This window comes from Drosophila hydei, unplaced genomic scaffold (genome assembly GCF_003285905.1).
Source record: "Drosophila hydei strain 15085-1641.00,03,60 unplaced genomic scaffold, DhydRS2 tig00000215-arrow-arrow-pilon, whole genome shotgun sequence".
Taxonomy (NCBI): Eukaryota; Metazoa; Arthropoda; class Insecta; order Diptera; family Drosophilidae; genus Drosophila; species Drosophila hydei.
In genome coordinates this window covers 104778-122576 of record NW_022045687.1, presented here as the reverse complement: position 1 = coordinate 122576, position 17799 = coordinate 104778, and the positions used below count along the sequence as shown (strand labels likewise).

The 17799-nt window shown below is 41.1% G+C and overlaps 1 protein-coding gene across 1 annotated transcript in view; it reads left to right on the top strand.

Annotated features, from left to right (window-relative positions):
- LOC111598861 (teneurin-a) overlaps positions 1 to 17799 on the top strand; it is a 168811-nt gene that overhangs the window by 135559 nt on the left and 15453 nt on the right. The window contains exon 11 of the mRNA XM_023314305.2: positions 10352 to 10471. Coding sequence (XP_023170073.2) covers positions 10352 to 10471 — 120 coding nt within the window. The remainder of the gene's footprint in view (positions 1 to 10351; positions 10472 to 17799) is intronic.

Genomic DNA, 17799 nt, shown 5'->3' with positions numbered 1-17799 from the left:
GAACAGACTTAAAGGTTGTATAGGATATAGAGTAATATATATTTAAATGCAGTTGTCTAGCGTTCAGCTTGAGCTGATCCTCGATCAGCTTGAGCTGCAGGCAAAGAGCAGAAAGAGAAAACGATACAAAGCGCTATTGAGAGTAGCAAAAGTGCGCCCTTCTATGCAATTCTCAGCTGATGACATCATTGAGGTGGCCCCAATCTGGATAGGGTAACGAAAAGAAATGGAAGGCAAAGCCAAAGTGAAATTCGCGGAATTTTGTGCTGCAGTCGCAGCAGTAAAAAGGCGAAAAAACCGAAAAGCAGTCAGCGAAAAAATGTCGACGGGCCAAAAAGGAAATACATTGGCCCAAAGGCAGGCGTCGCGGCGTGGTGCAGTAGGAGACTGCAGCAGGAAAAGGGTTACGGCTAAAGGAGCAAAAGCGGCGATGGAGCTGCTTGCAGGCGGGAACTGTTGCCAGTTGCCAGTTGCTGTTTGGCCACAGTTATGGGCTGTGTGTGGTCGCAGCAATAGTGTGTGTTTGTGTGTGTGTGTGTGTGTGCACTCAATATAATTTAATATTTTTCGATAGCAACAGCAGCTGAAAGTAATTACTTTTATGTGAGCTTAGATATATTTATGTGTGCAAGGCTTATGACCAAAATGTAAAACCCCATAGAAAATACACACACACGGACAGACACACACACAGACGGAAACCACGTCTAGCACTTGCTGCGTAACAGGCGCTAATTCGACATCAGCAAAAATGTTAAATGCCATTTTTTGCTTCGGTTGTTGTGTTCAAGGTGGAGATAGTTGGGCTAACTATGGAATGGATCGCTTCATGTGGCCAGAACAATAAGTTTTAGTTGGCATTCCGCTGCTGCTGCGGCTGCTGCTGCTGCTGCTGTTGTTGCTTGTATATTTTGTATTCCTTTAGCGGTTGCGCGTCGCATTTAAGTGAAGTGCAAACTGCGCAAAAACCCGACAAAATAATAGGAAAAAAATAGAGAGAACGAAGTAGAAAAAAAAAACACGAAAAAGCAGGCCATTGTCAGGCCATTGTAGAGTAACTGTTTGGCCCGGCTGGCCATACGGACCTACAGAGAAGGGCGAGAAATGGAGTGTGTAAAGACATCATGCTGCTATGAAATATATATAGACCGCGAGCCATTGTTTCGTCCGGCAGTTGCGCTGCGGTCACAGTCGATGGGAATCAGTTCAACTAGCGTAAAACTAAGCTGAGATTGCTGATGTCATAACACATTACGGCAGAGACTCTGAAATACTTCATTTAAGTGAACCAATAAACAAGTTCGGAATCAGTAATTAACTGCAGAAGCTTTTAGCAGCAGTTGCAAACTGCTTTATCTATAGAAGTTTTTTAACCTCTGCCTTCTGAGGTTCAGCTTGGGCTGGGATCTGAAATGACAGAATAGAAGTTTTAGCAAGTCTTACAAGCTGCTTTTAAAGATTCAAGAGGGTCTGTACTTTCTAAGCTCTGTGACAATAGGATCATCATCGACTTGAAACAGAAAAGAAATAAAAGCAGTTTAAACAGCAGCTACGTTTGAGATTTTAAAGATCTGATCCTAAAGATTATTAAGCTTATTTTAATAAGAAAAGCTCGATTTACAAAGCTCCTTCTCTCACTCTCGAAGGTCGGTTAAGAGTTGCAAAAGCTTTAATATGCTTAAGTCAGCTTAACATGGGTTGTTGACGTTCTCTTAGCCTTTATAGCTCGTTATGCTAGCTGCTTATCTAGTTTCAATAAACTTTTCAATCTTTCCATACCATAGAGTAATCTTAACTAGAGTGAAGAGAGAATGAGATAATTTTATAGATGGAATTTCAGTTTCTTCTCTCTCCTTCCCTCTCTTGCATTTTTTTTTTTTTTTTTTTTTTTTTTTTTTTTTTTTTTTTTTTTTTTCTTTATTTTGTTGCAGCTTATTGTCTTAGACTCTATAGCGCATTTAGCTCTAAACCTTAACTAATGGGAGGGCAGATATGCCAATTATTCTGCACTTGTAGCTACTATCTTAATTAGTTCTTATATTGTCTAGAGGATGCAATCTCTTCAGTCTTCGCCTATTGTTGTTTATAGCCAGGTTGCTTGCGAGATGGTTAGGATGCGCTGCAAGTCTGTCCGCGTATCTTGAACTGTGTCGCCCAATGAGTTCAGCAACTGTGGGAATTGCTAAATCCCTATGTAAGACTGAGTTTCTTACAAACCAGCTGGCTCCAGTCCATCTGCGTAGTGCTTTATTCTGCAGGGTCTGAATTTTGTTCCTTGTAGTCTTCGCCGAGGAGCCCCATAGAGAGATACCATATACGAAGGTTGGGACAACTATTGCCTTGTAGATGGCGGCCTTGCTGCTGTAAGACAACTTGCTTGAAGCTCTCAGCATCCAGTCGAGGGTTTTTAGCTTGCTTTTGCATTTTGAGGTTACTTGACTTATGTGCGCTTTAAAAGTCAGCCTTCTGTCAAGAGTGATACCAAGGTACTTTACTTTTGAGGCTTTGGGAATAGTGGGCCCCAATGCAACGCTTGGGCAATCTCCTCTTCTAGTGGCGAAGGTAGTATGTACAGACTTTTGTGCATTAATGGTGATACACCACCGTTTTGCCCAGCGTCCGAAAGAGTCCAGATATTTTTGTAGTGAGTCTGAAGCTTCTTGCGCAGATACGTGACGTGATAAGATGGCGGTGTCATCTGCATAGGTCGCTATGAGTACTGCATCTGTACTTCCTATATTTGGCTCGGGAGTTGGCATATCTCCTGTGAATAAAGTATAAAGTGTTGGGCCTAGAACACTACCCTGTGGTACTCCAGCCATAATTGGTCTAGTCAAGGATACTGCTTGCCCCCTTGACACTTGGAAGGTTCTTCCAATAAGGTATGCATTAGTCAAACAGTATCTGCATAGCTTTTTTACATATCAGCTTCTGGTTTAGCTTTAGCTTTATTCCTTCGCTTAAGCTTCTTCTGTCGCTTAAACTTCTCTAGCTTTAGCTTTATTCTATCGCTTAAGCTTCTTCTCTCGCTTTAGCTTTATTCCATCGCTTAAGCTTCTTCTCTAGCTTTAGCATTACTCTATCGCTTAAGCTTATTTCCATTCCAGCGCTTTTCTGATTTCATCTGGCATTGATCATTGAAAATCCTGTCGCATTGCTTATCTGCCGCTGGCGTTGCCGCTGCCCCTTGCCGCTGCTGTATTCTCACACCCCGCATCGTCGCAGCACTTGCAGTAAGCTGCAGCTTGTGAGCTTTGCATTTCACACTTCTTGTTCTGCTTCTTCTGCCAATCGAAATGCTTTATAACATGTGTAATCTTCTTATTGGCAAACAAAATGACATCTTTGTTGGTTGTCGAAACAGCTCCACTCGCACCTAAATTTGTGTTTTGTGTGCATCAAATTGGACAGTCAAATTGTGGCTTGGTCAGGTAGTCAGGTAGCCAGGTAGCTGTCTGCTGCTGCTGCTGCTGCTGCTGCTGCTTGCCTCCTAATCTGTGCGCTAGCTCTGGCTGGACGGGTCTTGAAGCATAATATAGCGTGCCACCCAACCACCCACTGCTTACTTAGTGCATGGCTAAAGTGACGACACATGGTGTGGCATTTACATATCTCGTCTCGTATCTTGGACTTATGCCAGTCTCTTGCAATCTAAATGTTTTACGCCAAGCTCCAGCCCAACCTCATCGTTAGGATGGGGAGCCTCCAACCCCTTCCTACGCCCACTCCACTCCACTCCACTCTAGCCCCAACCACCTATTCGCTTTCTGTCTGTGCAGCTTTTATGCAAATTTACAAAGTGCAAATTACACGCTACTAAAGCTTTTTCTCTGCTCTCCTATCGGACGATAGGTGTGTGTGAATGTAGCTGCGTGTGTGTGTGTGTGTGTGTGTATGAGAGAGTGTTGGTAAATGGCAAACTTAAAAATTCTATTTAAACTTTTCTATAGGAAGTACATGAAGCTTCAGCTTTAGCCGCCTCGCCCCCACCTCTCAATCCCAGCTGCTATTTATTTATTATGTGTGGTTTTTTTTAATATACCCCATCGTACTCGCACAATGGGCCAAAAGAATCACAGTCTCTGGCCCGGGGGAAATGACTTTATTCGCCTTCAATGGGCGACACGCTGACGTCGCCTTATCGAATGCGAAGTCAGTTTGCATTTACCAACGAAACATTTCCCTGGCTCATTGTAGCTATCGATACATTAATATTTGAATATTTTCCCAAACAATGGTGCTCTCCTGGCTCAACTACCCATTGTCAACTATGTCTACTATGCGAACAACTGGCAGCAAGTCTTTAAGTTCCAGTTGTGAAACTAAATAGTTGCCAGCTTAGTTCAACTAGATATGAACCAGTTCACAGATTACTCGACTTTCATTGCTTACAAATTGCAAGCAAAATTGTTTTTTGAACTAGTTCATTATGTGAACAGTTCACTAAAAATATGTGAACTAGTTCGCTTACAATAGATCATTTGAACAGTTGATATTCACTGGTTCACTATATTAACAGTTGATATTCACTAGTTCACTATATTAACAGTTCATATGAACTGGTTCACCAAACGTTTATATGAACTGGTTCGCCACAGATTGATACTGATAATTTCAATGTGGCCATAAAAAACTTTATTTGTGCCACTGTGCCTTGGGGGCGGGGACTTGTTTTTTTTTTTGGCTCCTTCTCTTTAATGTTTTCATGCACATTTCTCCATCATTCTTTTTTTAAGCATTTTCTCTTTTCATATCAGCGTTTTTTTATTTGGCTCGTTGCTTTTTATGAAAAAGACCAAAAAAGAAAAAAATAAAAATAAGAAAAAAATGGAAAAATGGGCGAAAGTGCAGGAAGCATTTCATCAGGCGCAAGGCGTGGCGGGGCGTGGCAGGTCTCAAGCCCAAACGCCTGCTATATGCAACGAGTAGCTGCCCTTTTACACCTATATACACACAGCCGCACACCCGCCGCCTCGCCCATGCTGTCGGCCGTAAAGACTCGACGTGGAGCGTTGCATTCGCTACATAAAGCACATTTATCGTGGTTACAAAAGCGTAAAAGAAAAGTGTGGCGCACCGTTTTCTCCGTTGAAAAATGTTTCAAAAACTGTTTCAGGCTAAATGAACATAAAGCGTAAGCTGCCCCCAGTCCCACCCCCTTTGCAACGACGCTTATGGCCTGCAGCTTGGCTTTGTTTTCTACTGTTGCAAAAGAAGCGAAGGAGCGGAGCCGCGGGTTGGGCGCTGGGGCTGGCTGCATCTTTCAGCTGCTCATCGCAGCGTTCTGAAAATAAAGCCAAATTAAAATTATATACCCCTACTTATATTTTTGCTTCTTCTTTCTTGTTTGTTGTGGCCGTGTGTATGTGTGTGTGTGTGTGTGTGGGCGAGTCTGAGGTGCAGGCCATGCAAAAGTCAACTAAGTCGTGCTCAATTTTTATGATGAGACGTTGACGCTGCAGCTGCGGCTGCCACTTTGTTTATCACAATTTCACTATAAAGCCTGACTGCTTGATGCCCTGTTTTGCGTTGAAACTGGCCAAAACTTTAAGCTTATTTGAAATCGCTCAGATCACAGATGACAGCCCCAGCCCAGTGCCTTTTTCGCATGCTGCAGCAGCTTAAACAGCTAAACAAATTCAAGCAAACTCAACATAATCTAGGTGAAGTATACCTTTCTTTCTACCAATGAAAGAACCAATATGCTCCACTGCATCTCAGGTGTAGAGCATGAGCAAAAACAACGGCACAAGTAGCTGCTGGCTGTTGTGGCAGGCAGACGGCGGAGTCTCGATCCCTTGCCTCTTGGCTTCCCTCGCGCTTTATGAATGGCCGCGCCAGCAGCAGTCCCACCTCATACAGCCCTAGCTCAAGCTCTGAGCGAAAGTTGGCAAAGAAAAGAAATTAAATGCACTTCCTTTTATGCGAGCTTCTCATATTTTGCGAGGCGCCAGCCCCCGCTCCGGCCACACAATGCGCTAATAATGGAAGTGCACTTTTGACACAAAAGGTGGCTGTGGCGACAATGCGACCGCCAACCGCCCCACCGTAACTGCGCAGCGACCCACCTCTTGACTGGTTTATTGCTCATTCGCTGCAACGGCGATTAGTCCGAGTGCGGGCGAAGTGTGGCGTGTGGCGTGTGGCGACTGCGTTGCTCTGCTCTGACCTCGAAGGAGATTAGAAATTTTTGTGGCATTGCTTTCACTTCATTGTTCAGCGGCGATTGCTGTTGCTGTTGCTGTTGCTGTTGCCTCCTGCCACAAGGCCAGTGGCAATCATTGGACGGCATTCGCTACGCGCTGATCCATCGAGATTACTTTTGAGCTTCAACTGATTCTGCTACTGCTGCTGCTTTTCCTTCTTCTTCATCATCTGCTGCTTCTGCTTGCCCTAAATGCGTTTATGACGTCATAATTTCGAGTGGCGCTCATTGAGCAGCTCGCAAGCTGATTGAATTGCTGTCCACGATTGAAGTGCGTTTCCCAAAGGTAAAAGAACAATGGCAGCTTTAAGCAGAAACAGTGCGCAAAGTACAAAAGCTCATTATGTTGTGTGTGTATGTTTGGGTGTGTGTGTGTGTGGGCCTCAGATTCGCCAAGACAGTTCCGTTCTGAAAGATATTTAATACTTGCTTTAGCCGCCATCAATGCATTCTCTAGCTAAAAACTGCTATACATGATTAGAACTATCTGATCTATGTCTAAGATATCAAGAAAATTTTTATGCAGATATATATTATATATAGCTTGAGAGACTACAGTAGAGAATTATTGTTTGAGCAGTAGAAAAAGCTTTGAAGATTTGACCATGAAATTATGTTTGTTTCCTTATTGCTAAAACTGTTCTATTGTTAGCAGATGATAAGAAGATGTTGAAGATTAGAGCTCAAGCTCTCTCTCTCTCACTCCGCCATGCTATATCTTTTACTCACCCAACTCAAACTCTCTCTCTCACTTTCTCGTCCGCACACTTGTCATAAAATCAAAGTCTTCAATCGAAACATACGCAGCTGCAAGCGGCCGACATGGCGTATGAGTAATTTGCTAAGGCAAAGGCAAAGGGCACAGGGCAACATAATAAGGTTGCTTAAGCCACGCCCCATGCAGTAGGCAGGGCGACAGACCGCCCCGTTCGCCAGACGCGCATCTGAGCCGCAGTAAAAATAAATCAAATAAATAATAAATGAAACGAAACGAATCAAATGCGAAATAAAAATCAATGGCACTCGCCACTTCAATGAATTGGAATACACACACAGCGCACACATGCAGTTGCTTTACGGTTTGATTTCAAATAAAATTGTGCTTCATTGAATCGAATTGAAGCAGCAAAAATGAACGAAATGAGACTGAGAGAGAAAGGCAGAGGCAGAGACAGAGAAAGGGAGGTCAGAGACACACGCACAATAACAACAAATAGAACTCATCTTGCTGCAGTTGCCTGGGCATTTGGTCAATTGCAATTAGACGTCGCTGAAGTAGTGCCCTGCACCGCCAGCCAAGTGGTGCTGCACCACTCAATAAAAATTCAACTTGGCAAGCATTGCAGCACACACACACCACACACACACTTAGACAGAAAGAGACACTCAGAAAGAGCGAACATATCTGACCCAAATATTGTACATAATGTGTTTATGTACGCTGAGTGAGGAGCTGAGCGGCTGAGCGGCTGTGCGGTGCTGCTGCTGTGGTGCGTGGTGCGGAGGCTGGCTAAGAAATTGCAACACTTGAAAACTTGAAAATGTTTTGCCAACTTTGCGCTGGCAAAAGTTTGCGAAGCGGCGCAGCGACAGCTAACTGCAGCCACTACCCATTCCTTATAGCTGCTGCAAGCTCTACGATCAACCACTTTCCCCTCCCCTTTCCCGCACTCTCTCTCGCCCCAGTTTCTGCTGGCTTCCACCAGCCGATGACTGTTCCCAGTCCAGCAATAATTAGTGCAAACAATTGCGCCATTTGAAAAGTCTCCTTGGCCTCCACACTGCGGCATTTTGTTTCAAGGTTTCTTTGCCAAGTTGAAAACAACCCCCGACCCCTAGCCCGTGCAACTACCCCTGCCTGCCGCCCCCACAACTGCGAGAAAAAAAGTTGCCAAAAACTTTTGGTCCAGAGGCAGTCAGCATATTTTTTCAAGCAAATTGGCTGAGCTGCAAGCCGGATATCGGCTTGGGCTCACACTGTTCGCCAGGGTTGCCATAGCTTTCCAATTGCCAGGTAACAGCTCATTAAATGGAACTCCAGCTTTTATTATTGCGTCGCCTATTCATTTTCATCTATTTTGATGTGCCACGTGCTTTGACTTGCGTTTCCATAGCTCACAGTTGACTTTGTATGCACAATCGATAGTTATGTAATGATTAAGTGCCCAATAAAGTGAAAACTCGCCAATTAAGAGCAATTAGTGAAACTCTCTCCTCTAACTCTTATCGAAGTGGAGACTCAGTCTTCACAGAGACACCAGGTAAAGCCACTGAAAGTCTCTAACTCTGGCTAACGATAACTTTATCGGTATCTATCGATATATGAACCTATCGATCATATACAATAACTCTTGCCTTACAGCTGTGGAAAATATCACATATTCAATGGGTAACCAAATAATTATTAGTATCTTTTTTGGTTCGATTTCTTGTTCTTCAGTTTTCTTTTTAATGCCATATATATTTCCATATATATATATATACTACTTACTATATAGATTTTCGATATGCGATCTGCTCGCAATTGAACAACTTGTATACATATTATAAACATTATCGATGGACTTGCCCACGATTGTTAAGCAATGCATATTCGTATCATACTTAACTCTAAGTATTTTTGTATTTTCTTACTCTTAACTCATAGTTGTTCTATTTTGCATGCGTTTCGAAAACATTCCCAGCATTTCGTCGCTATCGATTGCTGAGCAAAGCTACCAATCGATATCAGTGCACATGTGTTATTGATAGTGAAATGCGTCTCAATTCCTATTGATAAGAATTGTGAGACGCTTTAAATATTATGACAAGACACACAATTTGATTGAAAATAATTGTTATCGATAATATGCGCACATGTGTTATCGATTGTTATCGATCAATTGTTATCGATATAAACTGTTAACAATGGAAGAGCCTAAATATGCTGAATTAGTATTTGATTGGAAATAAGTGTTATCGATAACAAGCGCATATGTTGTATATCGATGATTGCATTTCGATTTGTGTAAAATTCCATTTCGTTTTCGTTTTATTTTCGTTTGTTTGATAAATGAATTGTTGCTGTTATCGATAATACACTAATCACCATCGCTCAGCTCGGCAATCGATAAACGTCTTTCCACTCGTTTTACATAACATAAATATGTATATGTATTTTATCTGTAGTTTCAATTGGTCACAGCTTCATGGACTTACCGCAGCGCTTAATCACTATATTCACATATAGATATATATATATATTTATATTTATATTTGTATATATATCTAAAGTGCTTGAAGCTAATTTACAGCTTCAAGATGAATATTGTATACAAACCATTCCAAAGCTGTGTGCCAAAAACGTTTTGCACCTGTACAAAAAAAAGAAGAAAAATAAAAGTTAAATACTTCAATATTTACCTTCGATTTTGTAGTTACACACACTCATACACACACACACACACAGATTCAGGCTGTAAAAATAGATTGATTCTATGTACATTTATTTGCCAAGCTGTTTTCAATAATTGAATTATCCAAGCAAAAACACATTTTCAAGCTCTCCATCTCTGTGTGTGTGCGTGTGGGTGTGAGTGTGTGTACACAACAAATTAAATACTTCACAGCACACACACACACACATAACCAGCACACACACACAAAGACAGAGACACAGATTTAGGAACATATTTTTCACATCTATCATCCATTTCGCTCACTCTTATATACACATACATATGCATATGATAATATTTATGAATATTTTCTCAATTTATTTCGTTTACTCTTAAATAGAGAAAAAAAAAAAACAAATATTTTTATTCTTATCTTATATCGATATTAGTTAAAGTTCAATTACTCGATATTCTTCGTACATCTATATGTATATATATATATGTATATAAATTCATATATATGTATATATATACACAACTATATATATATTTAAAATACATACTAGTTACAACTCGATGTTTTTACACTTTGTTTTCTTATAATTTAAACGAAACAAGCTGAAAGCAAAACAAGAAACAAATCAACAGTAAAACGTAAACACGACCAATTTTGAAAGCACACAACTAACAAAATATATTTCTCTTTTGCAAACAAACCACAATTAACAATCAACTGAACGTCGACTCTCGGATCAACTACTTAACGCAGTCGCGTTTCTGTGATGCGCGGCCAGGTGATAACGCCCCAGGGCCTGGGCATTGTGGGCATTCGCGTTTCCGTGGATCGTGACTCACGCTTCGGCTTCACACTGACACGCCAAGGTGGCTGGTAAGTAAAGCACTTTGTTAACTTGTAGTTAAGTTCATGTTAAACTAAACTGGCTCACAGATGAGCAACTTTTGCTCGATGATTGTAATTCCTTAGAGATTGGCATGAAATGGTTAATCATAAAAAATATAAGTAGATAGAGAGAGAGAGAAAAAAATGTATATATTTATAGATAGCGAGATAGCTTAAGAGAGAGACAGATAGATTGACAGTGAGATAGGTAGATAGCTAGCTAAATAAATAGAGAGATGGATATAGAAACATAGATAGATGGATAGATAGATTGATAAATATATGGATAGATATGCTGAGATTTATATAAACGGAGAGATAGATATACAGATAGAGAGATTGCTAGAAAGAGAGTGACATAAACAGATTGATATATAGAAAGATATATTGAGAGACATATAGATATATAGATATCTTATAATGAAAAATTTAAATTAGATTTAAGTTTACTTAAGCCCAAAAGTTCAGTTTCTTTTTTGCTCTTATTATTTGTAGTAAATTTTACTAATATATTTTTGGCAGTTTCTTCAGCTTAACTATTCAAGAATTTCATAATTGTTTCGTGAAATCATTTAACATCCAATTGAATACCTAAAATATGCCCATCTTCTATAGTCGTTTGTTGGCTCCAAGTGTTGGGCTAAGCGTTTTCATTAATTTTTATTGCAGAGGCTCGCGCGCTCTCAGACTTTAATCTTCTGGCCCTCGAAATGCAAATTACTTACGTATGGGTAATTTTTCATAATTTGTCAGCCAAATGGCGTCGCGTCTTGGCCAACTTTCTTGCGTCGCTTGCTTGCTCTCTTGGCCATCTCTTGATTACATTTTGTTAATAGAATTTCGTTGGGCACAGGCCAAGTGTGCTGGCAGATAAAGCAAGTTATCACTTTTTAATTAAATCTTTCGCTTTGATGTGCCACCACCTGACCCTGGCCATCGTCTCCTTACCCATCGTAGATCCCGGCTAGAGGCGGACACAGAAAGAGCAAAGGCATCTGCGGTTTTGTCCTTCGGCTCTTTCTAAGCACCAGCTAAAACTTACTTAAGCGCGCTTTGTCAACTTGTGGGATACGTGACAACTGAACCTAAAACACAAACAAAAAGTCTTTATTAAGCGCTGACCAAATCACATTTTCAAACGAATTTAAAACAGCAGAAAATGTAAATAAAATAAAAAAAAAAATAAACAAATGAAATTTATGCTGATGAGCTGTAAATGCAGCAAAAGATAGAAGCTAAAAGATAGAAGCTAAAAGATAGAAGCTAAAAGATAGAAGATAGAGTATCAAAAATCGATAACTATCGTTACTTATCGACCGCTGTCTCATATACACGTGTTCTCTAAAGCTTCCCATCGCAAAAATTTGTGAGAGGAGAAGAGCTTAGTGTATGCTCTTTGACTTGGTCCCAGATTATGCTCTATCAGCCAGCTGGTAAAATATTAAGTCTCAACGATATCTAAATTTCACTTCCACTTCGGGCTTATTGACATTGCCATCAATAAGAAATAATTTGAAGCATTTAAAAATCATAGAGACATGCAAATATTTTTAGTTTTTGCTTCTGCCATTCCAATCAGCGTGCCAGACACGAAGCCAGACAAAAATTTATCTGAAATATATATATATATATATATACTTTGTCAGCAGCATTTGAGCGTCATTCGCATTTGCTTGAATGAAATTTAAATCAAAGCACACACACACAGACAGACAAAAAGGGAAAATGAAAATATAAAATGAAAATAGAAATAGAAAATGGCAAAGCTGCGCCAGAGATGAGGCTTGGGGCTAGAGATACACAGTCAGAGATAGAGTTAGAGCGAGATAGAGAGAGGGGCAGGTGTGGGCGGGGACTTGCGCCAATCCAATATATCTAATATAAATATTTTTGCAGTTGTTTTTGGTAAAAAGGATTTCCGCTGTTGCCAGCACAACAACAAAATCAACCCAAATGTTATTGTTGTTGTGTTGACATTTTCTTTTGCCTAACATGCATGTGTGTGTGTATGTGTGTGTGTGCGCGCGAGTGTGTATGTGGGTGTCTTTGCTGGCCAATTTAAATAAACATTTCGCACCCGTTTTGCCTGACGCTGCGCTGCTGATTTTATTATGTCCAGCAACAACAAAGTGTAGAAATACCTTGGAGTGCTAGACTAGTAGATGCCCTATAAGCTGTTGGGGCAAGTTAAAGTAGAGCAGGTAAGCAATGGAGAGCAAGCGAGGCAGATGAAAGAAGCTCCTTGCCCTGAACTGGGAAATGAAGCCTTAGAAAAACTTGCAATGAAAACTGCATATAAAACTGAAGACTTAGCTGAAAACCATATGAGAATTTCAAATAGAAGAGGAGTCAAGTTGAATGTATTATAAGTTTATATATATCTCATATAATTAAGCACTAGCTGCGTCTTTTGCCATATTTATTACATGCCTACGCCTCGCTGCAGTATACCCTAAACCAACAGTTGACATGGCTACAGGGTATGCCACACAAATAAAATCTGTGCAGCAGCCAGATAGACAGAGAGCCAAACTAACTGTCTGATGATTATTTGTGTTTACTTATACACACACGCACACACACACAGGCAGAGACAGAGACAGAGAGACACAGACCGTCAGCAGTTGGCGCATTGTTCGCTTGGTAAAAGTGTTGCATACTTATGTGAATGGCTGTGTGCTAGCGTGCGATTACATTTTTACCTACTGTGCCATAATTTCTCATTAGCCCAGTGGCCGTTAAATGCCGCTGGCGTTGACCATTTTTCACATTTGCCTGACCGCCCACCCAGCTGCCGCCCATCGTCGCCCGTTTTGCAATCAGCAAAGGCAACAACAACGTAAACAATTATAAAGCAAGCGCCCAACTGTGAAGGCAGAAGAACAAAACGCAAAACAAAACAAAATGAAACAGTAAATATATATATATATATATATATATATATATATATATTATATATTTATGTATATATATATAAACACACAGAAAATCAGAAACATGTTCTGATTTCTGTTGTCCTGTGTATGCCAGTAAGTCCCGAGTCCCGAGTCCCGAGTCCTGTGTCCTGTGCTGTGTCCTTCGTTGTCAGCTTCTTAGAGCTCTGATTTGGTGGAGGACATAAATTCTTCAGTTTTTATTTATTTTTATTATGGCTACTTTGTTGTTGTTTATCTATCTTGTTCAGGGCTCTGTGTGTGTGCGCCTTTGTCCCCTTCTTCGTCTGCTTCTTGCTTGGGCTTCCTTTGAAGGATTTTAAAGTTCCTGGGCTCTTGCTTCGGCACTTACTTCTGGCCCCGTCGTCTTGTTGCTACATTCTTATTTTTAGCTGGCAATAATTCCTGTTTATGTTCACATTATTTTTAGCTCTATATAGTCCGCATATGATGGCCACACACACCGTACAGTGCTCTATAAAATTAAATGTGCCGGCCTTCAAAGCAGCAGCAGCAGCAGCACACAGTATGCTATGAAAATATTGCACACTTGCATGCAATAAACTAAATGTTTCCCATTTGGATTCCCATTGAGTCCGAGTCTTAGTTACTCGTTGCAATCATCTCAAAGTAAGTCGCCCAACACACAGGGTGACCATGTTAAATACAATTTAGTTAACGTGCCAGCAGCTGACCTCATTTGCTGCTCTGCTACTCTGGCCACTAGCAAGGCAAAGTTGGGCAGCGAACTGGAAAAAGAAAAGGATTCAATGATATATTGAAGCGAATTGGAAACCAGATGACCACCAATCAAAGCTGTGTAAGACACGAGCTAAGGCAAGGCTTATCTAACAGAGACATATAGAAGCTCTAAGTTAGTTTAGTATTTGCTCAAATGATAGGCAGAAAAAACACTTGTAGAAAACGAGACTTAATTGGCAGCTTCGCTTGCAGCCTGCCAGGTAGTGGCATGGAAATGGAGTGTTCGCTCAACTTCTCTGCTACGGAATATCTTTCAATTTGTCATGCAGCTTATTAGTATGAATTATGCGTATAGTTTTCGTGCTCACTGTGTGCGCATACACTGGCTTCTGCTAGCTCTGCTCTGTGGCATGCTCTGCTGCTTTTCCCTCTTTTCGGCTTAGCAACTTAACGAGCAACACCCTCACACCATCACACACACACACACATGCATGTGTGAGTACATGTATGCGCGCAATACCTACTTACATATGTAACACATACTTTTCGGCGCCACTGTTGCTTGTTAATGCTCACTCGCTGTTTTTTTTTTCTTCTTGCTGCTGCTGCTCTTATTGTTGTTGTCGCTGTTACTCTTAATGTTCGCGCGAGTTTGCTTTTATGGCTTTGTATTTATAATGTTTATTTCAATTTTATGCTCTTATTAAGCTTGCCACACACACACACACTCACACGCGGGCAGACTCATACACAACACGCTGAGCTCCATTTTTATACCCTGAAATATGCAATCTGGGCATATGGGTCCTGCGAAAATATGTGTAGCAGGCAGAAGGAGGCGTGGCACAGTCTGCAAATTCTTAGTCGATAACGATAACTCATGTCATAATCGATAATTTGATTTTCGTTTGAAGCCATAACCTGTTACCCTCCTCGAAGGCTTGTCAATTTGATTAAAAAAGTTCATCTTGAGGAAAGGTAAAAAGCTGTCGAACGCTTCAAATAGCAGCTCTGCTCAGAGTTCGGGGTATCTGCTAGTCGGGCATTGCCATGGCTCACTTGTATTCATATTACATTATCTGTAGCTCCTTAGGCTATATACCCTGTAGAGCATATTAAGTGGGAAATTCGACTTTTTATTCCTTTTCTAATTTGTTTGCTTACGCTTTCCACATTAGCTCTTAGCAGCTTTTTCGCTCTCCATTGCTTTAGTTTGTTAATATACATTTAGTTGCCAACTACAAGGTATTGCCTCAGTCGTGCCACCTATCGAGTATAGATTTCTTACTTGTTTTTCGCTGTTCTTTTGGCTTGCTGACTCGCTGTTGTTCTGCTTTTGAATATGTTTAATTTTCATGTTCTTTTCGCTGCTTTACTTTTATGCTCGTTCACATTGTGAAATGAGAGTTTATTGGCTTTGTGCATTGTTTCTCACAGGTGTGTGTTGGCCATTTAATAGCATAAACGTGTCTACCCTTGCTCTCGCCCTCGCCCGAGCCCTAGCCCTTTGGGTGCTAGCCTTGAGCCTCTCTTTAGACTTACTCTAAATTGAGATATATATGATCAGTGTGTTCTGCCTAATGGCTCACTGTTGACTTACCTTTTAGATATAACTGTAAATTGTAATTGAAGCGAGCATGCCGCAGTCGATTACGCCCGCTTGCAGCACTCAAACTGGCGCCGTTTTTTGTAGCTTTGCTTCATTTGCTGTCCTGTTGCTGGTTTGCCATTGTTGCTGTCGTCCTTTGACATGCATTGTTGATTGTTGTTGTTGCTGCTGTTGTTCCTGCTGTTGTTGTTGTCAGCCCGAGTAGTAATAAAGGTAATAAAAGTCATTATATTGTGCTGCAGGGGATTATTGTTGGCATTTTTAGCCACATATTATAAAAGTTGTAAATTGCGTTTGTGTGCGTCGCGCATGAATGCGACGAAAAAAAGGCAACAGCAACAATTGTCATAACAATAACGGCAATTGTAACTCTTTTTAAGCGTGACAACAATTAAATTAAATTAGCAAAAATTGTAACAAATATTTAATGCGATACCCTGTGGCCACAAGCAGTCGACAATGCGGTAGCATAGGAATGCAGATTGCTAATCAGACAATTGCTTGCGTCAATTAATAAGCATATTAATTTAGAAATTGCTTGCAATTTAATTTAGAATACAAACCTATTTAATATATATACTAAATATATATAGGTTATAGGGGATAAATAATAAACAGAGTCTGCTTCATGTCGTAATTGTTGCTGTAGTTTGAGTGAATGTGAGGCTGAGAGCTTCTGTTATTAAATAATGATCCGAGCTTACGCGTCTTATTATCACTCGAAGAGAGAGAGCGGGAGGAACACAGACAGCTCAAGCCGAACGCAGTGCCAAGCGAGTGGAACAGAGATAGCTCAAGACGAACGCAGTGTCAAGCGAGTGGAACAGAGATAGCTCGATCTGAACGCAGTGTCAAGCGAGAGGAATAGAATTAGCTCAAGCCGAACTCACTGCCGAGCGATAGCAACAGAGTTAGCTCAAGCCGAACTCACTGCCGAGCGATAGCAACAGAGATAGCTCAAGCCGAACGCAGTGCCAAGCGAGTGGAACAGAGATAGCTCAAGACGAACGCAGTGTCAAGCGAGTGGAACAGAGATAGCTCAAGCCGAACGCAGTGTCAAGCGAGAGTAATAGTGTTAGCTCAAGCCGAACTCACTGCCGAGCGATAGCAACAGAGATAGCTCAAGCCGAACGCACTGCCGACTGCTGCTGAGTGAGTGAGTTCGATTGGGCTGCTTAGCTCATACGAACAGAGTCGTTGTGATACTCAGTGAAGCAGCTTAAATTTATTCGAATAATCCTACTTTGTTGAGGTAGAGTAGATAGAGAATTCGTTATTCCAATTGCAGCTGACTAAATTGATAAAAGGCCAGACTGACTGCTGGCAACTACTGCTAGCCCGGGGCTACGACTCACTAACCCAACTTTTATAGCTAAATTGATTAATTCAATATTAAAAGCTTCACTTATTTCCATGCTGGCCACGCTCTCACGCTGTCTGCCTTTACAGGGCATCGCTGAGTTCGCATTCCCAGTCGGAGCTTGCCACGGTTTATTTCATTTGTTTTTATGCTTATTTATCGAAACGATTTCAAATGCGGCTTTGCTTTTGTTTATTATAAATATAAATATAATTATGCTGCTTGTTGTTGTTGCCATTGGATTTTCAATTTTTTTGTAGAACATATGCTGTTGTTAAAGTGGGCGTGGCTACAATGGATATGGCCTAGAGTTGGCCACAAATCTTTGTGTTGCTCTCTCTCTCTCTCTTCCTCTCAATGTGATTTGCTGTCTCTTTCAGCAGCTGCTTCATACAAACACAATTAAAAATCACATTAATTAAATATTTCCAAAGCAAAAGTTTTGCCATTTCTTAAGCTTTCTGCGCCACTGGCCACGCCTGGTTGTTGCTGCTGCTGCTGCTGTTGGCCTTTGTTTTCCAACACTGCCGCTGCCGCCTCAGCTATTGCCTGGTCGAAGTTTTTGCAACTTTTCGTACGCCAATGCGAAAAATACTCGCAATAATGAGAAGGCGGCCCGAACGCAATCGCCATCATTATATTTAATGCGGCTAAAAGCGGTCGTCTCTATGAGTGGGCTGTGTGTGGGCGTGGCTCAAGGGTTGGGCCACAG